This window comes from Dictyostelium purpureum (genome assembly GCF_000190715.1).
Source record: "Dictyostelium purpureum unplaced genomic scaffold DICPUscaffold_84, whole genome shotgun sequence".
Taxonomy (NCBI): Eukaryota; Evosea; class Eumycetozoa; order Dictyosteliales; family Dictyosteliaceae; genus Dictyostelium; species Dictyostelium purpureum.
Window position 1 is genome coordinate 33,522 of NW_003519421.1, and position 26,091 is coordinate 59,612.

General features: G+C 24.7%; 5 protein-coding genes across 5 annotated transcripts; 3 read left to right on the forward strand and 2 right to left on the reverse strand.

Moving 5' to 3' along the window:
- Positions 1-96: 96 nt before the first annotated feature.
- DICPUDRAFT_150991 (uncharacterized protein) lies at positions 97-1,912 on the forward strand (the record flags this gene model as incomplete). The annotated part of the gene is made up of 3 exons (XM_003286905.1): positions 97-829; positions 897-1,225; positions 1,301-1,912. The coding sequence occupies 3 exons, from the start codon at positions 97-99 to the stop codon at positions 1,910-1,912; spliced, it is 1,674 nt and encodes a 557-aa protein (XP_003286953.1).
- Positions 1,913-2,013: 101 nt separating this feature from the next.
- On the reverse strand, positions 2,014-4,376 carry DICPUDRAFT_54554 (uncharacterized protein). The gene is made up of 4 exons (XM_003286918.1): positions 3,865-4,376; positions 3,370-3,793; positions 2,543-2,856; positions 2,014-2,474 (listed from the first exon to the last, which is right to left on the reverse strand). The coding sequence occupies exons 1-4, from the start codon at positions 4,242-4,244 to the stop codon at positions 2,075-2,077; spliced, it is 1,518 nt and encodes a 505-aa protein (XP_003286966.1). The 5' UTR covers positions 4,245-4,376; the 3' UTR covers positions 2,014-2,074.
- Positions 4,377-5,307: 931 nt separating this feature from the next.
- On the forward strand, positions 5,308-6,030 carry DICPUDRAFT_31687 (uncharacterized protein; the record flags this gene model as incomplete). The annotated part of the gene is made up of 1 exon (XM_003286906.1): positions 5,308-6,030. One exon carries the CDS (start codon positions 5,308-5,310, stop codon positions 6,028-6,030), a length of 723 nt encoding a protein of 240 aa, XP_003286954.1.
- A 202-nt stretch (positions 6,031-6,232) lies between these two features.
- DICPUDRAFT_97554 (uncharacterized protein) lies at positions 6,233-8,698 on the forward strand (the record flags this gene model as incomplete). The annotated part of the gene is made up of 1 exon (XM_003286907.1): positions 6,233-8,698. Exon 1 carries the CDS (start codon positions 6,239-6,241, stop codon positions 8,696-8,698), a length of 2,460 nt encoding a protein of 819 aa, XP_003286955.1. The 5' UTR covers positions 6,233-6,238.
- A 46-nt stretch (positions 8,699-8,744) lies between these two features.
- On the reverse strand, positions 8,745-26,044 carry DICPUDRAFT_54559 (uncharacterized protein). Its single transcript, XM_003286919.1, has 6 exons — positions 25,974-26,044; positions 24,836-25,909; positions 24,211-24,469; positions 22,489-22,577; positions 9,773-10,139; positions 8,745-9,265 (listed from the first exon to the last, which is right to left on the reverse strand). Exons 2-6 carry the CDS (start codon positions 25,253-25,255, stop codon positions 8,760-8,762), a joined length of 1,641 nt encoding a protein of 546 aa, XP_003286967.1. The 5' UTR covers positions 25,256-25,909; positions 25,974-26,044; the 3' UTR covers positions 8,745-8,759.
- Between the last annotated feature and the right edge of the window lie 47 nt (positions 26,045-26,091).

Sequence of the window (26,091 nt, forward strand, 5' to 3'; positions counted from 1 at the left end):
TAAAAAAAAAATAAAAAAAAAAATAGTTTTTGCATAGAAAAAAAAAATCTTTTTTTTTATTCACACACATTTCTATTATAATAAAGATAAAAAGAAATGAGGTTAATATTATTTCTTTTAGTAATATTATTTATTAATAATGTATTATCAGTAACACCCTCATCAAAAGTAGAAGAGGACCCAAGATATAGAATTGAAAGTGCACCAGAATGGTATTCAATCTCTAGCGATTATAAAGTTACACCAGGTAAAAATACAAACTCTCTTGGTTGGGGTTACTATAAAGATGAGGTTTCAAAAGACGGTTGGGGTAAACTATACATTGAAATGAATTCAAATAGCAATACAACACAATCATACTATGGTGCAGGTTATTTAGAAGGTTATTTAACTTGGGGTATCACATGGAACTTTTCACAAAATTACTTTAACACCTACTTTAATTCAACTGATCCATCATTAATTCCAAAACCTTTAATCGAATTTTCAAAAGCCAATTACCAATATATGAAGAGCGAGTTCAATCAACAAAACTCTTTATTTAACCAACAAGTTAATAATGTTATTGAACAATTTGAAGGTTTAACACAAGGTTATCAAGATGCTGCTGATTCTGATAAGCAATTAACAACCATTCAATTACTTTTATTAAATTATATTGGTGATTTAGAAGATGTTGCAGGTTATTTAGAATATGAAATGGCTCAAAATAAAACTGAATATGTTTCAAAAGTTAAATCCCAAAAAGAAATTGAAAATATTTTAGCAACCAAAGGTAGATGCAGTGCATTAATTAAAGTAACTTCAGATTTTAGTGACTTATTTTCAGGTAATTATTTTATTATTTATTTTAATTAATATAAAAATTTTTATTAATATTTAATTTTTTTATTTAGCTCATGTTACTTGGGGAAGCTATTTCACAATGTTACGTATTTTCAAACGTGTTATTATTCCAGATAGTTCAAATCAAGCAACAGAACAACTTTTTAGCTCTTATCCAGGTGTATTAACTTCAGATGATGATTTCTTTATTTTAAAACCATCAGATTTAGTTGTTATTGAAACTACAAATGATATTTTAAATAACACTTTATATCAATATGTTACACCAAATTCATTATTATATTGGGTTCGTTCAATAGTTGCCAATCGTATTTCATCCAATAGCCAAGAATGGACCGAAAACTTTGTACAATTTAACTCTGGTACTTATAACAATCAAGTAAATATTAATTATTATTTAAATTATAAATTTAAAATAACATTGGTTTATTAATATTATATTTTATTATTTTAGTGGATGATTGTAGATTATAAGTTATTTACACCTTATCAACCACTCCAACCAAATACTCTTTGGATTGTTGAACAATTACCAGGTGGTTATTATTCAGAAGATGTTACCGATATATTAGCACTTGGATACTGGCCATCATACAACAGACCATACTTCCCAAAAGTACAAGAAGCAATGGGTTATACTTATTATTCAAATTTATATGGTGATATTCTTTCATATTCATTAAATCCACGTGCAAAGATTTTCCGTAGAGATCAAAACAATGTTTATTCAGTTGACGATATGCAATCTATTATGAGATATAATGAATATAAAATCGATCCATTTAGTGAAGGTTATCCAGGTAATGCAATTTCATCTCGTTATGATCTCGGTGGTGGTCCATCACAACCAGCTGGTTGGTTCTATCAAGGTCCACACGGTGGTATTGATGCTAAAATCACTTCATCATCAATGGTTCAAAATACTACATGTACTGCAATCTCTGGCCCAACTGTTACTTCAAGTTGCCCAGTATTCAATTGGACTGGTTTTGAATCAGTTTTCCATGTTGGTTTACCAAATGTATTTAATTTCGATTGGGTAACAATGGATATCAAAAGTAATTAATAAATAAAAATTATTTAAATAAATAATAACGAGAAATGATAAAAAAATTATAAATAAATTATTTATAATAAAAAGAATATAATTATATAAAACATATTTTTAAAATTATTACCTTTTTTTAAATTAATTAAAACTTTAAGTTTAAATTAATTAAAATTATATTTATTTATTTATTTTAATTAATTTATTATTAATAAATTTATAATTATTTTTACCAATTTTAATTTCTTGTATTGTTTGAGGAAGTGATGATGAAATGTATTGAGATAATGAATCTTGATATTCAAATGCACTAAAACGTTTATCGGAAACTTCAATTTTGGTAATTGATGATGGAATTTCATGTGGTAGTAAAGGTTGATTAAAATCTTCACCAAGAACAAGTTCATTTACCGAGGGGGGAATTATATATTGAATAGATGATAAAGGCTGATCAAAATAACGGCCTAGTACGAGCCTACGTACTGAGCATGGAACAATACCTGTAATTGTTTGATTTAAATTAAATGTTAAAGAGGTAACTGATGATGGTATTGATCCTCTAAGTAATGGTTGGTTGAATCTAAATATAAAGGAGTGTGTTAATAAATAAATTGCTATTGCTTAATACATATATAACTTTATAATTACCTATAGTTTAAAGAAAGATCAGTAACACTAGAAGGTATAGCACCGGTAATTAGAGATTGGTCAAATTCAAAACCAAAACTGAGCTCTGTGACACTATGAGGGATGACACCCATTGGAGTAATTAACTGATTAAATTTATAACCAAAATGTAAAACTTGACAACTGTCAGGTATTGAGCCAGGTGATAGAGGTTGGTCAAATAGATTACCAAAACTTAATCGGGTGACACTTGATGGTATAGCACCAGGAGGTATAGGTTGGTTTAAATTTAATGTCAATATCTTTACAGATGATGGTATTATTGATTCTGTTTCCTCGACCACATCATCAGAATTTAGTGGATTAAAGAAATAAAAGAATGTTTGAGCAAGTCTTGAAAGAAATGATTTTGGTTTGGTTAGAGGCATTGATTCTAATGAAACACCTTTACCTAATACTAGATCTGTAACACTATCAGGTATTGAGCCAAAAGTTAAATTTGATAGCTGAGCACATTTTAAAGAGGTGACTGAACGTGGTATAATATTGGGAGATAATGGTGGTGCTTGGGTGAATAATTCACCCAAGGTTAGGTCAGTGACACTCCAAGGGATGGAACCATAAACTAAAGGTTGATTTAATCTTTCCAACTCTAGTATTTTAACTGAATTGGGAATTATATTGGGTGTAATGGAACCATTAAAACGACCAGCCAATCTTAATTTGATAACAGATGATGGAATAACATTTTCTGCCAAAGGTTGATAATATACACCAAATGAAAGATCTGTAACACTTGAGGGTATTGAAAAAGTTTTGAGTGGCTTTGAATAATTTCCTCCAAATACATCAAACGATATATTTAATATTTTGCAACTTGATGGAATGATACCAGGATCTAAAATTTGATCGAAATAACTACCAAATGATAATGAAATAACACTACTTGGGATTATATCGTTTGAAGCTATACGCTGATTAAAAAAACTACCAAATCTAAGATCAGTTACACTACTGGGCAACACTCCTAATGACAATGGCTGATTAAATAAATCACCAAAATTAACTTTAACCACATTCTCTGGTATTGTTTTTGGTAATATTGGTTTATTATAATTAAAAAACACAATCGAGGTTACATTGTCAGGTATATCGCCTGGTTTCAATTCTTCATTTCCATAATACTCTAAAATAGAAATAAAGTCTCTATAACTATATTCCTTTAATTCATTTGGTGACCATGATAATTTTCTATGATGAATTTTAAACAATCTAACAATAAAAAAGCAATTTTAATATATTTATAAAAAAGTATACTAGATTTTTATAAGTTTAAATTTTACCTTAGATATTTTATTATTTCTGTTCTAATTATTAGATTTCTCCAAACAAGAAAAAATAATTTATTTATTTTATTAATATAATCATTGCTATTATTATTGATTTCTATATTATTATTATTACTACTATTAACTAAAGTATTGTTTTCATTTCCATTATTATTATTTATTTTATAGTTATTATCGTTATTTAAATTTAAATTTAAAATATCTATTACCAATATATTATCATAGTTGCTGTTGTTATTATTATTTCTGTTGTTGTTATTATAATAGTTGTTATAGTTATAATTATTATAGTTATTATAGTTATTATTAAAGCTATTAAAATTATTAAAATTATAATTATTAATTAAAATATCGTCTTCTTGTATTAGATTCATTTAAATAGCATTTATGGGTTGTGATTCGATTATTTTACAATTTAAAATATATATATTTATTAATCTATTGGTACAATGTTTGAAAAGTTTATATGAATACAATTATCACTATTATTTCTTATGTTTGTTGTGATCAAATATCATATTTTGGCATGGGAAAAAGAAATGTTTATAACAAAAAAAAAAAATTTAAAAATAAAAAAAAAATAAAAAAAAAAATTAAATAAAATCAAAAAAAAAAATATTATTTTTTTGTAATTTTTTTTTTTTTTTTTTTAATGGGAATGCACATGTCGTTATTTCCATCATCAATTGATGGTTTATGTTGTTATAATTATTTTTTATGTATAGGTTATATGGATTTGAAAAATAAATTTTATTTTATTTTTTTTATTTTTTTTTTTTTATTTTATTTTATTTTTTTTATTTTTATTTTTTTTTATTTATTTTACAAATCTAATAGTTACACAATTATGATTGAAATATAATGACTCACTTCTCTGTCATTTGTTAAACTATTGGAATTGGACGTGGTTTTTTTTTTTATTATTTATTTTTTGTGGTGTTAAATTTTTATAAATTATTCTATTGAAAATAAAATTGGGCATAAAGTTTAAAAATATTTTTTGGTGAGTTATAATCATTTGGTTCTATGAACTTCGTTAATAACCATATTTCCAAATTTATAAATAAGATCTTTTTTTTCTTTTCTTCTTTTTTTTCTTTTGTATTGATTTAATTTATTGCTGAAGCCCATGAATCAATAAATATGCGATAAACATTTCCATTTAACTAATACCTGAAATACCGCTATATGTTAATTATCTGAGTTCATATTTTTTAAATTTTCATTTTCATTTTCTAAAATATTTAAATCATTTAATAATTACCAGATAACACAAAAAATCTTCATTTAAATTAAAATTTTTTTAATTATTATAAAAATAAGATATTTTATTTTTCCTTTATATTTTTTTTTTTTTTTTTAATTGAAAAGTTTTTTATAATTTTTTTTTTTTAATTTTAACATTAAACATTTATTTTTATTTTTTTGCTATTTAAAATGAAGGTTTTAAATTGTTTAGTTTTCTTATTATTATCAGTTTATTGTGTCGCTTCAATTAAAATCGGATCAAATACTGGTACTAGTCATCAAACCAAATCATGCTTTGACTCGATCGATGGTTTTTCAACTGGATTCGAAGCAGTATCATACAATACATACTATCCAGGCCAATCAGGAAAATTTGAACCATTATCATATTCAGAAAATGGGTATCAAACTGTAGATTTTAATGCTCAATCAATGTTCATAGATTTCGAAATCAATATTGAAGGAGGTCAGCAAATCGGAAAACTTTGGGGTTTCTCCCAAAATAAAACCCAATATGTTGTTACCACCATCAACAATAATGACTATTGTATTGAACAACCATTACAATTTGCTATTCCATCATCCATCCCGGATAGCTCCAAAGTTGGTACTGTAGTTTTAGGTAATACCGTCTGTGATGTATATCATATCGTTGATTCAATCACTGGTAACTACACTTCACAATATGCTATTGTAGACCAAGCCACCTGTGCTCTTATGAGCTCCACTGTTAAAAATCAACCAAACACTACCATAGGCTCTGCAGTTATAAACTTTTTCGATTACCAACCAAATGTAGATACCCAATCACTTCAATTACCATCAATTTGTATCACTAATCCAATTATCCCAACAAATTCCCCAACATCCGTACCAAAATATTTAGGTCATTTTAATTTATTTAAAAATTAAAATTTATAAATCTATTTTTAAATCATACAGATATAAAAGATTTTATTTAATTCCTTAAAATATCTCAAATAATACTTTTTTGGGAAATTAACAGAAAAAAATAATTTAATTATTTTTTTTTTTTTTTTTTTAATTTTTTTTTAATTTTTTTTTAATTTTTTTTTTTTTTTTATTTATATTTTTTATAAAGTAACATAATAATAATAATATGAAAAATAATAACTTGGTTGTTGATACATACAATTGCGAAAATAATAATAGTGATGAAAGTGATCATAACAGCAGCGATGATGAAGATTACTTTATCCAATTTATAAATAAAAATAATGAAATAAATAAATTAAATAAATTAGAAAGTAGTTATAGTGACACCGATAGTGACAGTGATTCACCAGCACTACCATCATCACCAACACCAACACCAAAACCAACACCAAAACCAATACCAACACACTCAAAAAATAAAAAATCAAAACAAACTCAAAAGAATAAAACACAAAATAAAAATTTAAATAGTAATGACGAACTTTTAAAGAAACTACAAACTATAAATATAAATATATCAAATAATAATAAAAAAATACATTTAAACACTACACCTGTTATTCTTAATAAACAATCTAATAATAAAAATAAAGTATTTATGAATGATTTTTGCACTTCTAATAATACAACAAATTTAACCAAAAATAATAATAGTAATAATAGTATTAATAGTATTAATAGTATTAATAGTAATATTAATAATAGCATTAATAGTAATAATAATACAGATAATAATAAAGATAGTTTAGATATTACATTTAGTTATGTACCCGAGTTAATGTTTTTCAAAGTCTGGAGAAATTTAGTAACCAAATCATGTATTTTCAAATATATTAGATTATATAACATTCATAAAAGTAGTAGAAATTATTTTTTCAAGTTATGGAGTAAAGAAATGTTTATTGATGACGAAATTATTATTGAAGATTACAATAGTTTACAAGACGACAATGAAGAGGATGTAATAGATGATTATAAAATGTATTATAGCAAGCATCATAATAAATATGGACAAATAAACACAAATGAAACAGAATTTACAAAATTAACAAATTCTTTATCAACATCCCAACAAAATTTTGATCCATTTTTCGATAAAAACCAAAAGAAGAAAGAAAAGATAAAGGAAATAGAATTGGAAAGAGAAAGGCAAATTATCGAGAGAGTATTAAAGTTAGAATCTGTAGTCAATTCATACAAATATACATCATTTTTGAAATCGGTGCATATAGATATACTACAAAAAGAAGAATCTCTAAAACCATTACTGGATACTTTACCATCCCATGTCGATACTCTAGTTTTAGATAACTTTTATAAGAAATCTTTCATCTTTGAAGAGAATGTAATCCCAGAGAGCATAACTCATTTGGAAGTTGGTATATTAGGTCGATCAAGAGTTCAGTTCAAAGAGAATTCATTACCGATCAGCATCAAGTTTTTAAAGTTTACGAAACATTCGCCGATAGTTTTCGATACTAGAATTTTAAAAAGATGTGTAAATCTCGAAACTCTTACATTTGTATTTGGTTTTAATAGAAGAGTGTGGCCCAATTCATTACCTTCCTCTTTGAAGTCTCTTAATCTAGGTTTGGACTTTAACGACACTTTAACATGGTTACCAGAGAATTTAACAATATTGACATTAGGCAGGGACTTTAGAAAACCAATTGGCAGAGATATATTACCAAGCAAATTAAAGAAACTTCATCTTAGTGATAGATTCCTTTTCGGTACGCTAGAAAAAGGATATCTACCAGATAGTATTACAGACCTCAAGATAACTTTTGGTAATATTAGAAATATAGATTATCTACCAAAAGGATTGGTAAAGCTAAAATTGTGTGGTCTTTCAAATTGCCAGTTTGACCTTAGGCTCCCAGAGACCCTTACCAGTTTATCACTAATACCAAAGCTATCAGAAACATCATTGTTCTATTTACCAACATCACTAAAGTCGCTTACTATTGGCAAAGATTTCTATAACGAGTTACTACAGTTTAACAACGGGGATAATATACTCGCTAGGATAGAAAAATTAAAACTAAGGGGCGGCAGTGCTGACTTTGATGTGAATACTGTACCATCCAATATCAAGTCTCTAGGTTTTACAAAGATAGATAAAATTACACTTACTTCCAAAGATAGCTTTTCACCACTAGTCCATTTAGAAACACTAAAACTCAATAACAAATACGACAAGATAATATATCTACCACCCAGTTTAACAAATCTTCAACTTGGATTTTCATTTAATTCATTAATACCCAACCTTTCCGAAACACCATTAAAATATTTAAAATTGGGTCGAGAGTTTAATTTAGACCCCTTAAGATTATTCAAGTTACCACCAACATTAACTATTTTAGAAATTGGAGAGCAGTTTGGACATGTTATAGATAGTCATTGGTTACCAGCTAACTTAGAAATCTTAATTGTAAATTCAGTTACACCAAATATTCAACTACCACTTCCTCCAAAACTACATTCACTCTACATCTCCTCATTAAACTCAACAATTTTACTTAATAATGAAAAACTTAATCAATTCCTACATATCATTAAACCAATTGATGAATTAAAACTTTTAACTATTTTTAAAAAACTATTAAAAAATAAATAAAAATTTATATTTTTTAAAAATAAAAATAAAGTATATAAGGGTTTTTGGTAATTTTAAATATTTATTTATGTTTTATTTTTGTTTTATTATTACAGTCTATAACTCTAATAATGTCGTATATTTGATAAAATAAATCATAGTTTTTTAATATACTGATGTTATCGTTTTGAATATATATCGTTTCTAAAGTTGGCGGTAGTGGCAGTTCAACTATTGGATTACCTATTATATTTATGACTTTGATGTTACTTGGTAAGAAGCTGTCGTTAATTCTAAATTGGTTATGGTTATTATCGCTATTATTATTATAGCTATTGTAACTATAGTTTATATTTAGTATTGTAATTGATGATGGTAGTGATATTATATTATTATTATTTATACATATATTTAAATATTTTAAATTATTAAATTGAATTAAATTATTAAAATTATTAAATGATTCACCCAGCTCCAAACTTTCTATGTGATTTATGTAAGGTGGTAGTTGTTGATTAAATAAACCTTTTATTTTAAGTTCTTTTAGTGTTGATGGAAGTACATTGTCGGCTATTGGTTGGTTATAGACTAACCCAAAGTTGATAGATTTTAAATTTGTAAAGCGAGAAAAAGTATCAGTTGGTATTTCTTCATCGAAACAATCACCAAATTTAATTTTTTGAATGAATGGCGGTAGAAATTGGATATGATGTAAACTGCAACCCGATACTTTTTCTAAATGATCACAACCCAAAAATACATCCTTATTCTGAATTGATATATTATCCGATAATGTAAGGTGTTTTAAAGATAAAGGCAGTATATTCTCTTCTAATGATCTGATTCTACACGATAGATTTAATGTTGTAATTGAATCTGGTAATTTGAAATTATGGCCGCTGCTACTATTACTATCTAAATTACTATTACTAACACTACTATTAAAATCTTGTTTAAACTTTTGGCTAAGATACAACTGTTTCAATTGAACTGGTAAAATCTGATTCGAAATTAATTGATCAAAGTCACCACGAAATACTAATACTTGGAGATTTTCTGGAAGAGTATCTGATACTATCGGCTTATTAAATTTACAAAACTGTCCAAATACAAGTGCAGTAAGACTATTCGGCAAAACCTTAGGTTCAATAGTTTGATTGAATAAACCTTTTATATACAGAGACTTTAGTTTTGATGGTAAAACTCCTACTCCAATTTGATGATTATAAAAATATGATAACTCTAAATGGGTGACGCTTCTGGGGATGGAGTTAATTTGAAGAGGATGATTATACCTTTGACCAAGATCGAGCTTAGTTAAAGAGTTTGGTAATACGTTTGGCTCTATTGGCATATTAAAGTTTGACCCAAAAACCAATACCTTTAAACCATAACTAGGGAATATTGATATATTATTACTAAAATTATTAATATTACAATTATTATTGTTTATTGTTAATGACTGGTTAAATGTATTTGAAAGATATAGTGATTCTAGTGTTGGTGGAAAAATTATATTATCAATTATTAAATTTGATATTTTTAGTTTTAGATGCTTTATATTGGACGATAAAAAGTCTTTTGGTAACGCTGATTTAAAATAATTTTGATTTATAAAATCATCTACCAACTCTAGGCTATCTATGTTATTATTTATTTCCTTAATGAGTGGTAATATAATATCTTTATTATCTTCATTTAAAATTAATTTTATTGATTTTAAATAATTTTTAAATTTGTAATTATTATAATCAGTGATATTTTCTATTATTAAATTTTTTTGGTTGTAATCGCTATTATTTTGGTTATTTAGCTGTATGTTATAGGTTCTTTGATAATAATGATTATTAAATAATTTTAAATGGTGAATAATTTCATTCTTTATAATTTTATTATGAAATATTTTTAAAAAAAGGGTATAGTTTGGAATTGTTGATGAGGTGTTTGAAGGATCTATATTATTACTATTATTTTGGTTTGAAATGATACAACTATTATAATACATTTATGTATTTAATATATATTAAAAACTTCATATGAAGTTAACCCTTGAAATTTCATAAAAAAATAAAAAAATTTTAAAAAATTCATAAAATTGGTTTTTTTTTTTTTTTTTTTTTTTTTTTTTTTTTTAAATATCGTTATTTCCTATTTTTTTAATTAAAAGTAAATTTCTTTTACAAAAGAGATTCTATTATTATTTTTTATAATTAATATTTTTTTTTTTTTATTATAATTTCTATTTTAATTACTATTATTATACTGTTATTATTATTATATAATGTAATTATATTATATTATATTATTATGTTTTTATTTAAATAATTTTAAATTTATTTATTTTTTACCACTGTGACTCATCAAAAAATTAAAAAATTTTTAAATTTATTTTTAATTTTTAAATTTTTTTTTAACAAATAAATAATAAAGAATAATAAAGAATAATAATGCACTTAAATGGAAAATAAACATGATGAAATAGAGATAACTGAAAAATTATTTTTTAAAATATGGAGGAATTTAATATTAAGAAAAGAGATCATTAGACATATTGGAATATTTAGAAAACATAAAGTAGGGAGATTTTACTCAATTGAAGAAATATATAGAGAAAGGTTTTTAGAATATCTTCAAATATTAGAATATTATGGTGAGGATCCTTTACCTCCATATATTATTCCCGAAAGTGTTGATTCAGTTTTATTTGGATATGGCTTTAACCAACCACTCAAATACAATGTGTTACCAAGAAGTCTAAAATCAATTAAATTTGGCCAATCGTATAACAAGAGGATTTTAAAAGGAGTTATTCCAGACCAAGTCACTTCGTTAGTTTTGGGCTGTTATTTTAATCAGCCATTGGATAGTGTTGGTATAATTCCAAAGAGTGTTACTTATCTAGAATTTGGTAGTTATTTTAGCCATTTATTAGAGCCCGGTATTATACCACCAAGTGTACGTACATTGAATATGGGCAATTATCTTTCTTATTCAGGGTATTCAAAACCATTAAAAGTCGGGGTTATACCAAATTCTGTCAAAACTTTATTTCTCTCCATATACAAACAGCCGCTTGTTGAAGGTGTTATTCCAAACTCTGTGACTACACTCAAGCTAAGTGGTTTGATCACTAAACCTATCTCCTATAATGTTATTCCAAATTCTGTTAGAGAGTTATTTCTAGATTACTTTATCCCAACCGAAGGTGAACCAGTGTGGGTTTCAGATTCTATTCCATCAAGTGTAACCGAGTTAACTTTGGGCGAATATTTTAAAGCCCCTCCAGTAGATCAGTTTATTCCATCTTCTGTAACAGCTTTAAATTGTTTTGGTTTATCATGTATTACATTTGGCAGTATACCATCGTCAGTAACCAACTTATCCTTAGGAAATAAAGATTTACTTTCTCTTGAAACATCATTTACTCTATACAAAAATAAATATTCAGAAGACTCCTTTCCAGCTCCACCACCCACCTATAATAGCTATTGGTCTAGTTTATCAAAATTATATTCAAATCTTACAGGTAATAACAATACCAAACCAAATAACCCCATAGAAAAAAAGGAAATCATTTCAATAATTCCTCCATCAGTAAAGTCATTGGCAATTAATATTAATCAAAAAATCATCGAAGGAATAATTCCTTTGTCAGTAGAAACTCTTACAATTGGCGCAGCCTTTAGGAAAAACATTAAACCCTATCAAATCCCATATTCAGTCACTTCATTGACATTTAATAATCGCTTTGAAAAAGCTTTAAATATTGGTGCGATTCCTCCAAGTGTAACATCACTCTCATTTGATGAAGAGTTTGATCAATTATTACATCCTCGTGTTATTCCCATCAGCGTTACTTATCTAAAAGTAGGCCACAGGTTCACTCATAAACTACAAGAGGGCTCAATTCCATCATCTGTAAAGTGGTTATGTTTCGGTAAATATTTTAACAATCCATTAAACATTTATAGTGTTGGGTACATACCATTTTCAACAATAGATACTCTAGAATTTTTAAATAATAATTATAATCTCAGCAATTTAGACTTACCACTACTTTCGCACTCAATAAAAGAAATAATAATTGGTAAAAACAGATTCAATATTATAAATAACCAATTAGTAGATATAAAATAAATTTATAATATGTGCCTTATTTTTTTAGTTTTTTAAAAAATAAAATTTTTATTTATTTTTTTATTTTATTTTATCTTTTTTCTTAATTTAATAAATTTAATAATACTAAGGATAATAATAAGATCATTGAGTAGCCAATGAATGAACCAGAGCTTGAACTATCACCATTTGATTCTTCAGATGAGGCTGATGGGTTGGTAGCTGTAGCATTTTGACATACAACACCATAGGTGGTAACTGTATTTAAATTATTACTACTTCCACAGAAGAATGGATATACATTTCCTGTACTGCATTTATCATCATCGAATAAACCAAGTTGATATTGATTGGTACCAGCATTTGATTTAGATACTGTAGAGTATTTTCCATCACATGATGATTCACATTTACCAAGTTGGAGATTAACACCATTAGTTGGACAGTTGGTGCCTGAAACAGTAAAATCTTTGAAGTTTAAGGCATTGAATTCATTGGAGCAAGTTGTTAATTTACCATCAATTGTGGTATCATCTGAACATATGAATTCAGTACTTGATACTTTTTCTTCACAATGGTTATCTTGGTAAAGAGTAGCAACATATTTATTTTTTACTAAGTCGAATGTAATTAATAAATAACCACCAGTTGAACCACAGTTTGATTGGCATAAATCGAGAGTGAACTCTGGTTTATATGGGTTTGGACATTGAGATACTGTAAATGTTCTAAAAACAGAAACATCACTAGCTTTAATTAAAGTAATAAAAGTTAATAATAATAAAGAAAAAAGTAATTTCATTTTTTATTTGATTTATATTTATATATATTAATAAAAAAAAAAAAAAAAAAAAATTTCTTTATATTAACTAAAAAATTAAAAATAATAAAAATACCCAAATAAAACTCCGTTGATGTTAAGTGTTTTACAGAAAGTCTCTGTATCTTGTTTAAATTTATTTGAAAGAAAAAGAAAAAAATATCTAAATTTTTATTTTTTTTTTTTTTTATTTTTTTTTTTTTAGGTTGTGTTTTTGATATAACCTTCAGGCTATTTTTGGGGGATGTGATATTTTTTTGTTATAATTTAACTAAAGTAATTATTTGATTGGCAATAGGGGATAAATAATACAAAAGATAAATAAAAAATAATCATAATAAATAAAAATTTTAATTTTATTTGTGGTGATTTTTTTATTAAATTATGATTGGTTTTTAATTATTGTGTGAATTAAAATAAACATTGATTTTGTTACTGTTATTATGTCATTTTGTTTTTGATAAACTAAATATCGAATGTAATCATTTTCTTCTATCTTTTCATTTTTAAACTCTTTAATTAAAAGTTTGTTTAAATTACTTTCACCAATTATATCTTTAAAATTTGGAATTAAATTTGAATTATATAAATATTCTATGACATCATATCTACAAGAGTAATTGTTTACTTTAATTAATTCTTTAATAATGCTGAAGTCGATGCTCATTTGATTTGAATAGCATGTATCTTTGAAAAGAGATCTAACAAGATGATTGATTGAGGGATTTCCATCGATTAGTGAAGCCTTGTGAAGTTTTGAAACGGATATCTTGTGTTTTAATTGTGTATTCAAAATGAACTTTTTCTTTTCTTTCAAAACATATTCTGCCAAAGTTTGATAGGTACCTAAAGATTCAAAGATGTCTAGTATAACTCTTTGTTTTTCATTTGTTGATTCTAAATGGTTGTTCCATAGGAATTCGAAAATGTCAAATCTGCAAGCTGATAAATCTTTGATAAATTTATAATTGTGACCTACACCGCCGTTTAAGAATCTTTTGATTAATGGATTATAAAACTTTTCAAACCAATAAATTGAAATATTATTATCTAGTAGGCTGAATATTAATGATTCTGAAGGTGAATTTAAAGTATTTAAATTTGACATTATTTTTGAATAGTTCGGGATCTTTATTACATTTTGAATAAACTCTAATGAAGCTGGATAATAACCTTTTCTTAGGCTTAGTGATAAATCGATTTCTTTTGGATAAAATGAAAGTACTTCACAATATTTACTATTATCAACATTATTATCATTATTATTATTGTTATTAAATTTGACTTGATAGTTGTCTGTATTGATTTTTAAATTTATATTTTTGATAGGTATTAATTCTAATATCAGTTGATGTTCATAACTTTTGATGTCAATTTTAGAAATAATTTTCTCTAAAAGATACTCGGCACTAAAAAGTTTTAAATGTTCTTTAAAATGATTTAAAATATTGAAAATATAATTTATATTATTACTATTATTTATAACTGATATTAAATCATAGATATTATTATTATTATTATTATTATTATTATTATTATTATTTAATGTTGAAACTATATCAAATATTAAATTAATATCTTTATTTATTATTGATATTAAAAAATGATCTATTAAAATATTTGATTTATTATGATAATATGAATGAACATTATTTTTATAAAAATTTGATAGGTGTTTTTGATCTATTGTATTGTAAAGATTGATTAGTTTATCAATTTTTATGTATTGGCTATTAAAAAATAGTTGATTTGTTAATATTTCTATGACTTCGGAGTTTTCTTCAGTTCTATTTTGAATTAAAAGGTTTAATAGTCTTGGATACTCTTTTTCTTTAATGTTTGAGCATTTTGTTTTGATTATTTGATCGATATTATAAAAGAGATATTTGTTTTTAAAATTTTTTTGAGGATTTAAATTTTTTAAAAAGATTTGAATTTTTTTTAAATCGATTTCCTTTTTGATGGGGTCTTCTGTGAAATGAAATTGGATGATTTCACTAAATTCATTATCTATAAAATGATGGTATTTGAATTTAAATGTTTGATTTGTTTCCAATAGTAGTTCTATTAGCCAAGATTCGTGATGGATTATTATTATTTTTAAAATTCTAAACCAATGGCTATCGGTTAATGAGTATGTGATATTAGAGATTTCATTAAAGAAATTAATTGCTAAAGACCTATTTGTTTCAATTTGATCATAGAAGTTTGATTTACGAAAACCATTAAAGTTTTTGAACCCGGGATACGCAAGACATAGATTCAATGCTTCAATTGAGAACTTGAAAATTGAAAAAGAGAACACCAAATCATCGTTGAATGATACATATATATTTTCTAGGACAATCTTGAACTCTTTTTGTCTAAGGCAGTAATAGATGTAAAAGGAATCGAGATAATAATACAACTGTTGAACTTTTTTATTACCAAAATAATTTCTCTGATTCAAAGTTTCTTGGACTGATGGCTCTATAACATAAGTTTCTAATTTTTGGACCAAATCTTCAATGGAGTTTATTGGGTTTTCCATCATGTATTTCTTTAAAACTGAATAATTAAAGTTATTTGAGCCACCTATAATACTTGTCATTGGCTCTTTGTTTATTTTCTCTAACAGATATAGTTTTGCATGATCCACATCATTTAAATAGTAGTGCAGTCCAAAATCATACAGACACACAGTTTTCGGCTCATCCCTAAGCAAAATAGATATATAGTCTTCAACAATTCTTTTATCCAGTATATTCCCGATTGATATTTGATGGTTAAAATCATTCTTGTATTTTTTAATTACTGATGATATACTTATATTTAAATGATCTTCTACAAATTTAACTATATCTTTTTTGACCAATGTTTTTGATATTAAATTTACTAAAATATTATTTGAATAAACTGGAATTTCTTTATCATTATAAATTAATTCCTTTAATTGATCTTCTGTTTCGATATTTGATATTGATTCTAATAAAAATTCTTTTTTTAATTTTTTATTAATATTATTATCTATATCTATGTAACTGCTATTATTCATTAATTCTATTATTAACAATGGTATATCTATATTGTTTGTATTAAAATTATTATACTGTAATGATAAGTCCATTAAACTAAACAACCTATATTTTTGATCTATCGGTTTTATTATGTTATTTTCTTTATTATCTTGATTATTATTATTATTATGATTATTATTACAAAAAAATGATTTTATGTAGTTTTTAAAAATAAATTGATTATTTTCTTGTATTGATATTTCGGAAATATTATATGATTTAAATTTATTTTTATAATTGACCAATAATAATTTATAAATCTCTTCAATCATTGGTAGATGTGATGGTTTAACAAATTGATAATAATTATTATTACAGTTGCTTAAACTTTCAAAATCGAAATCGATTAAATGATTTGACTTTAATTTATCTAATATTATTTCATATTTATTATATTTTATTAAATCTTTTAATAATATAGTTGAGTTATAGTCACGACCGACTCTAAAGTTTGAATTTATTTGCGACAATAAAAGATTTCTTAAAACTTTATTTTTAAATATTTTTGAAAATAAATTTTTATTATTGTTGTTATTATTTAAAATACTATTATTAATATTAGTATCATCATTCATTATTTATATTATTAATATTAAAATATTTGTGGGTGAATAAAACATTATTATTATTATTTTTTATAAAATATGGTTGCTTGCTATTCATGAAATTTTGAAAACAACTTAAAAAAAAAAATCGAAATTTTTATAAAAATAAAATAAAAAAAAAATAAAAAAAAATTTTAATTTTAAAATAAATTCAATAATTTATTTAAAAGGAAATTAATTCATTTACCATGGTTTAATGAATTGACCAAAATTCATTGTTTAACTTGAAGATACAAGTTGATTTTGGTTATTGTTATTGAGGTGGTTGTTTTGGGCATAAAAATCTTTCACCATTTCAAAAGTGATATTACTTTGATTTGATATGGTTACTTTATCTTTAATTTTTAATTGTTTTAAATTCGGTGATAATATTAATAAATAATATAGATTTTCTAATTCTATACTTTTTACCGAAAATGATTCCATCTTGTAAAAGGGGTTGAATAAAGATACTTGTTCTTTTTTATTTGATTCCGGATAAAGTGTTTTATAAACTAATTTAAAATCAATTGTACACTGATCATTATCATTGATATTGTAGTTTATATTGTTTATAACTTTATTATTATTGTCATTGATATTATTGATATTATTTAAATTTTTTATTTTTAAATTGTTTATTTTCTTTACATTTTTAATTGTATTTAATAAAGTTGGTGTGGCAATATTGGAGTGGAGCTTCATGTTATTTATTCTCTGAATTTTTTTTGGGAGATTAAAATTGGAATTTCTAATTACTTTAATCAAGTCAATATGAACATTATCAAAATTAAGCTCGTCAATGAACTTGTAACTATCTAATGAATGGTTATTCATCACAGTTATGGACTTTACATTTTTGAAAGTTGATAGATACTTTTCTATTAATTGTTGTATTCTAAAATAATTTAGAGTCGAGAAATTTTCTAAATTTAATTTTAAATATTTAATATTTTCAACTTTATATAATTTAAAGTTTCCTTCTTCTAAATTTGTAATATCTTTTTTTGTTTGAATCAAGTTAATTAGTTTTGCGTTATAGCTATTTGAAATACCAAAATCAACTATTATCTTGGTGTACATTGAACATATTATAAAACATCTCTTATTGACCATGGCAATATTTTTTAAAAAATTGCCAGAATATTTCATTAGATCTTCTTTTTTCATTTTGCCAATCATTTCTAGTTTATTATTGTTGTTATATTCTTTACACAACATCTTAATAATTTTCTTGATTAAATAAAATGGAAATGTCATTTTATGAAAATTATATAAAATAAAAAAAAAATTTTATATTTATAACAAAAAAACTTATTATTATAATATAAAATATTATATTTTACTTAGTATTTTTTAAAGTTATATTTTTTTCAAGACTTATATATTTTGAATTTTTTTATGTAAATTATTTTAAGTTTTTGTTCTTTTGCCAAAAATTTTAAAAAACTTAATATTTTAAAAAATTTAATTATTAAAAAAAAAACATCTATATTTTTTTAATTTTATTATTATATAAAATAAACACTTGTAAAATAAAAATTAAAATAAGTATTTAATTTTACATTACAATAATATAATAACAACAAAAAACTTTTTTTTATTTTTTTTTATTTTAATCTATTTATCTAATTTATTTTATTAATTTTTATTTATTAGTTTTTTTAAAAGTTTTCTTTCTATTGGCTTAATTAAATAACAATTATTATTATCAGAATATGGTGAAAATTGTTGGATATATTTTGATAAAGACGAAATATTTATAGTATTTAAATAAATAGTATGTAAATTTGGGGGTAATGGAGTTATAACTTTTGCAGATGGACCAACTAATAATAATTGTTCAAGAGACTCTGGTAAACTATCATTTGATAGTATTTGAGAAAATTGCATACCAACCTCTAGTATCTTTAATGAGTTTGGAAGGATAGTTATTAATTCTTTATTTGTTTCATCTTCTTTTGTTGTATCACTGGTAATATTATTATTATTATCATTTTCATTATTTTCTTGACATTTTTTAAAAGGAATATCATATGAATTGCCAAACTTTATATACTTTAGGTTGGTATTATTTGAAAGATCCAATGGTTTTTTAAAATTACTTGAAAATAAAAGAGATTCCAATGAAGTTGGAAATGTATTTTTTTCAATAGGTTGATTAAAAAGCTTACCAAATCTTAAATGCTTTATATTATTTGAGAAAATACCTGGAGTAAGATTGAGGTTGTAATAGTGATCGAATGAAATGGATGTCAAATTGTGTGGGAAGCTATTTGGACCTTCTTTTGTGAATATAGCATTTGTATAATATGGTAATTTATAATATTCAACAGTATTTGGTAAAAATTGAACTTTTGAAAAATGTAATCTGCTAACTTTTTTTACTGTTGGTGGAATGGTTTTGGAATTTATAGTAATAATTGGTGGAAGCTGTAGAGATGTAACTGATTCTGGAATAAAAGTATCGGCATTTGGTTCTATGACATATGGATTTTTATTAAATGGTGAAAACTTTAATTTCTTTAAGCCATTTGGTAGTGATATACGCTCTTTTGTTAATCTATCTTTTGCCCAATTTAAATCGATCTTTAAAACCTTTAATGATTTTGGTAGCACACCTTTTGGTATTGATTCATTAGTGAAACTGCCATTACCAAGCTCTAAATACTCCAATCCTTCTGGTAAATCGCCTGGATTTAGTTTTTTGCATAGGCCAGTTACTAAATATTTTAAATTTCTTGGTAACACCCCTTTTAACGAAAATGTTTGAGCGTTGCCAAAAACCAATTTCTCAAGTGTTTCCGGAAGAGAGCCTGCCTCTAACTTTTTTTGAAATACACAATCATTTGAGAAAATTAACTCGACCAAGTTGCATGGCAAATTGTCTTTATTTAAGTCCCTGTTAAACAATGCTCCAAATTTAATTGTACGAAGAGTCGATGGTAAACAATTCTTTGGTATTTCTTCATCAAAGCTTGCATAGAACTCCAACTCTCTAAGATTACATAAACGTTTCATTTGACTTGGATTTATTGTGCTTAGTTTTAGAGATTGAACCATATCATAGTTGAAATCTATAAAATCGTTATAATTGATAAGATTCAATTTAATTTCCTTTAAATTGTTTTTTACATCGACCATTTTAATTCGGTCCTTGATAAACTGTGAGGAGTATGTAGAATAGACGACATTAAATTCTATGGATTCTAATGTTTCTAAAGACTGAATAATTTCATTTAAATATTGAATGTGTTGATAATTGTCATAAAAAAAATCAAATATTTTAACTTCTCTAATATAATCTTTGTATCTATAGTTTAGTAACAAATGGATATCTGATACCTCTTGAAAACTAATAATAAATGGTCTAGAGTGACTATTAAATAATCTAACTTTATTAAATATTTCTCTTTTTATGACCAAATTATTTAAAATTTTATTTAAAAATATTGAATTTTTATTTTCAATTAAAATATCATCATTATTATTACAATTATTATTAATATCATCATTATTATTATTATTATTATTATTATTATTATTATTATTATTATTATTTACATTATAACTTTTATTGCTATTTCTATTATTATCACTATGAATGTTGCCCATTATTTTTTATAATTAAAATAAAAAGATATTTTTTTTAAATTTAATTTTTTATTTAAAAAAATTAGAAAAAAAAAAGAAAAAGTTTTTAAAATTAAAAAAAATTGCAAAGGTGGTAATTTTAAGTTTTTTTGCACAACTGTTTATTAATTGTTGGTTATGTGTATGTTTATGTAAACACATCGATTAAAAATAATATTAATATTATTTTAGAAAAAAAACATGTTAATATGAAAGAAAATAAAAAATATAGATCTGGCTGGTAAAACATTTAAATCGTGGTTTTAAACAGATGTCCTCAAACACATAACCAGAAAAACATACAACCTGATAAATTAATATATAAACAAATAAATTAATAAAAGTTTTTTTTTTTTTTTTTTTTTTTTTTTTTTGTTTAATTTTATTTTTTATTAAATAATTTACATTTTTAAATTGTTTATTTTATTTAAAAAGAAATCATTTTCAGACTTTGAATGACTACCATCATCAATAACTTTTAATACATTTATTAAATATGGTAATTGTTTTAAATTTGAATTTAAAAAACAATTGTTTTTGTTGCTATTGTTGAAATATATTGAATTTAATATTTGAGGTAATGGTATCTCGATTACGGGACAACCTCTAACAACCAAAACTTGTAAATTTGAAGGTAAATATTTTGTTGATATCGATTCAGTGAAAGAAACTCCAAACTCTAATAATTTTAAATTGCTAAAATCTTTTAAAAAATCATTTATTGCTAATGATTGTGTGAATGAATATCCAAATTTAATTGATTTTATATTTTTTGTTAAAAAAATTGTATTATCTGATTTCAATGAGTTTGGCGATAATGACGAATCCTCCGTCTTGATAATTTGGTTAAAAGAATATCCAAATAAAATATTTTCTAATGAATCTGGAACTGATTTGATAATTTGATTAAATCTATGACCCTATAAATAAGAAAATTCAAATTAATAAAACCATATTACATTATATTATTTATTATACAAAATAAATATTTACAAATACTAAAGTTTTTAAACTAACCGGTAAAACATTAGATTCTATTATTTTATCAAAAGAGTATCCAAATTCTAAATAGGTTATTGACTTTAATTGTGAAAAGGACTGATCTAGATCTTGATTGTAGTCATTACCAAATATTAGTGTTGTAATGTTGTTGGGAATGTGTGAGGATGCATTAAGTAATTTATTGTTAAAATAAAAATCGAACGTGAATGTGTGGATAGATGGCGGCATAAATTTTGATTTTAAATCTTCTAACTTACAACCATTTATGGAGGTTACGCTTGAAGGTATAGAATGTTCTTTGATGGTTTGATTTGCGCCTATTTGTAAATACTCTATGTGTTGGGGTAGTGAACCTTTTTTTATTATGGGTGTATTGGTCGAAATAAAACTATAGTACGAATGAAAAAAATGACGAACTTCTGTTAATGAGCTTTCTTTGTTGTTGAAAACAAGACACCTTAAACTCGATGGTAAAAATGAAATCCCTTTAAAACAGATTGCTTTTTGAAAATATACACCAAACTTTAATGTATGGATGCTAGATGGAAACGTCCCCAATTCTAATACTTGATTGAATTCGCAAAATGGAGAAAACACTACTTGTTCCATCGATATGGGCAACACCCCAATCTTTAACGGTTTATTAAAACAATCACCAAAATGAATGGTCTTTAACTTTCTTGGTAATACTCCAACTCCAAGTTCTTTATTGTATCTATTTCCAAATGAAAGGTGCAGTAAATTCATCGGTAGGCTATTTGGCAGCAAATCTTGATTAAATTCATATCCAACATCAAGGGTGGTTAAAGACAGAGGAAGTGAGTGAGGTGGTAGAGTTTGGTTGAATTTCCCGCATTTCATATTACCCAATATTAAAGTTGTAATAGTATTGCTCTGAGTTATTGCCGGTATTCTGTATAGTGGTAAGTTAAAGCTACTACTCATTATAAATGCCTCTAAATTCCTCGGTAAACAATTTAGTGGCAAAGGAGAGTTGAAAATACTACTTGCTCGTATAACCTTGATCGATGGAGGCAAACAACTTAAAACCTCTAATATTTGGGACAGTATTTGATCCTGCATTGATGAGTTTTCATCATCGTTGCAATTGTTATCAAACAAATATCGAAATGCATCAAATTCGACCTCTTCTACAAACTCTGGCATATTTCTTAAAATTTCCAAAAGTATTGGTCTCTGTTCACTATTATTAAAATGTAATTTTAGTGACCTAATATAACTTTTATATGGATATATATTGAACTTTTTGACTTCATCTTCATTCTTTATTAAAAATTGTGAATAATGAAAACTGAATAACTTCATATGAAAAACAATAATGGATTTTATATAAACATTTTTCCAAATTTTATAAAATAAATATGAATTTCTTAAATTTATATTATTAAAACTATTATTACTATTATTACTATTATTATTATTACTACTATTTATATTAAAATTTGTATTATTGCTTTTACAACTGATATTAATATCATCCATATGATATTTCTTTAATAATATGAAATTTAATTATTATTTCATATTAGTATTAATTAAAAAATTTTTAAAAAAAAAAATAGAAAAAATTAAAAAAATAAATTAAAATTTTTTGTGTGTGTGTGGGTTATTTGTTTTATCTTTTATAAAAAATGTTTTTCAAAGGATATTAACTTCTAAAAAAAAAAAAAAAAAAAAAATAAATAATAAAAAAAAAATAAAAATAAAAATAAAAATAAAAATTTTTTAAAAGATGAAGAGACATGTTATTAATAACGAAAAAAAAAAAAAAAAAAAGATTAGTATAGGAGAAAATCAATTTAATTTTATTATAGCTTTTTTTTAATGGTTATTCGTTATTAGCTTTTTTTAAAAAAGAGGTGTTATAACAATTGTTTATATTGATATTTGAACAACTTGGTTTATAATTATTATAGTTATTAAATTTTATATCGCTTTTATTTTCCATATTACTATCATCATCGTCATTATTATTATTATTATTTATAAAAACATCGATAACATTTAATAAATTTGAAATTTGTGGTATAATATTAAAATTTAAAAATATAAATTTTTCATTTTTTAAATTTAAAAAAATAGTGTTGAGTGTTGGTGGGAGTGGTAAATGTAATGTTGGTGAACCTCTTATTATAAGTTTTTCGATATTGTGTGGAAGCCAATCAATTGAAATTGCTTTGTTGTAGCCTTCGGGTAACTCTAATAAAGTAATCGATGGTGGAAATGTTGTTGGAGTAAATGTTCTATTATAGTTACCCGATAGTTTGATAGCTTTTAGATGTTTTGGTAGTAAAGTATGACCTGATTGGTTTACTAAAGGTTTTTGAAATTCGGTTCCCAGTATAATTGAAACCAATGATTCTGGTAAAGAGCCTTCTTTAATGAATTGATTAAATCTATTACCAAACACTAATGTCTTTAAATGAGAAGGAAGAATTCCCACATCAATAGATTTATTATAAATAGAACCAAATTCTAAATACTCGAGGTTTACTAATGAATGGAATGATTCATTTAATGTTTGATTATAGTCATGACCAAATATCAATCTCTTGATGTGCTTGGGAATGATGAATAGAGCATTTTCTAATTTTTTATTGAATATATAATGGAAATGGAATGAAATAACACTTGTTGGTAATTCTGCGAGGTATTCTAATTTGCAACCTTTAATTGATGTAAGGCTTCTAGGAAGAGAATTTGGTTCAATAATTTGTTGAGATCCAACCTGTAGATGTTTTAGAGTGGTTGGCAAAACTCCAGCTTTAATTATCGGAAGTTGTGATGGTATTAGTCTAAATAAGTGATAAGCATAAGGTGGTATTTCCTCTTGAAATTCGTGGTTATAAAATATGAGTCTAGTTAGGGATGGCGGTAAAATGGAATGACCAGTGTTTTCATCTTCGATATTTTGATGAAAGTATACACCAAACATCAAAGTTTTTACATTGGGCGGAAGACTACCCTCTTTTAGTTTTCTTTTAAATTCTCCAAATGCTGAAAACTCTAATGTCTCTAGTGAATCCGGTAAAACCCTTGGTTTAATATTTTGATTGAACATGTTCCCAAAATAAATATATTTAATTTTCGATGGTAGAACTCCCATTTTAATGGATTGATTGAATCTATTTCCAAAAGTAAGATGAGTAACATTTGGAGGAATACTATTTGGTAATAACTTTTGATTAAATTCATATGATAAACCCAGTTTGGTTATAGATGCAGGCAATACTCCAGGTTCAATAGGTTGATTAAATCTTCCACTAGTTGGGCTACCCAATTGAAGCACCTGTAAATTATTACCAAGTGTAATTGCTGGCACTCTGCTTAAAGGTTGATTAAACATGTCTGATAGCTCTATTTTTATCCATCTATTTGGTAATTTAGTCGAGCTTGGTATAGGGGAATTAAACTGGTTTGATGTTCTGATATTTACAACTGTATCTGGTATATTATTAATTAAATCAACAATATATTTAAATTCTTTATTATTACTAGTTGATTTTTGATAATATTTACTATTAATTTTTTCATGCTCTTTATAATGAAAATGATGAATACTACTCCCATGATGATGATGATGATGATGATGGTGGTGGTGGTGGTGGTGATGGTGAGGTTTAGATTGGTTATGGTATAAATGATGTTGGTATTGCTGAATTGGATTGTGATTAAAATGATGTTGGTGGTTTTGGTTATATGGTGCTAAATTATCGCTACTGCTATTATCTTCACTACTTTCATCACTAGATGAGCTACATGTGTCATGTTCGCTTTCATTATACTCATCAGAGTTTGAATAATAATACTTTAATCCATCAAACTCGATTGAATCCACTGAGCTTGGTAAGCTGTTTAATAGATCTACAATTAATGATTTTTGTTCATTCTTTAAATTGATTTTAATGGCCCTTAAATAATCTTTATATTTATATTTTTTTAATGACTTGACGTCTTCTTCGTTATTTATAACTCTTTGGTAATAGTGAATATTAAATAGCTAAAAATTAAAATTAAATATTAATATTTTTTGATAAAATAAAAACAATAGTTTGAATACATACCTTCAAGTGCCCAATAATAATAGATCTTATATAAACATTTTTCCAAACTTTTAAAAATAAATATGAATTTTTATTACTATCCAAGTTCATAGTATTGAACGAAATTAAATAATAAAAA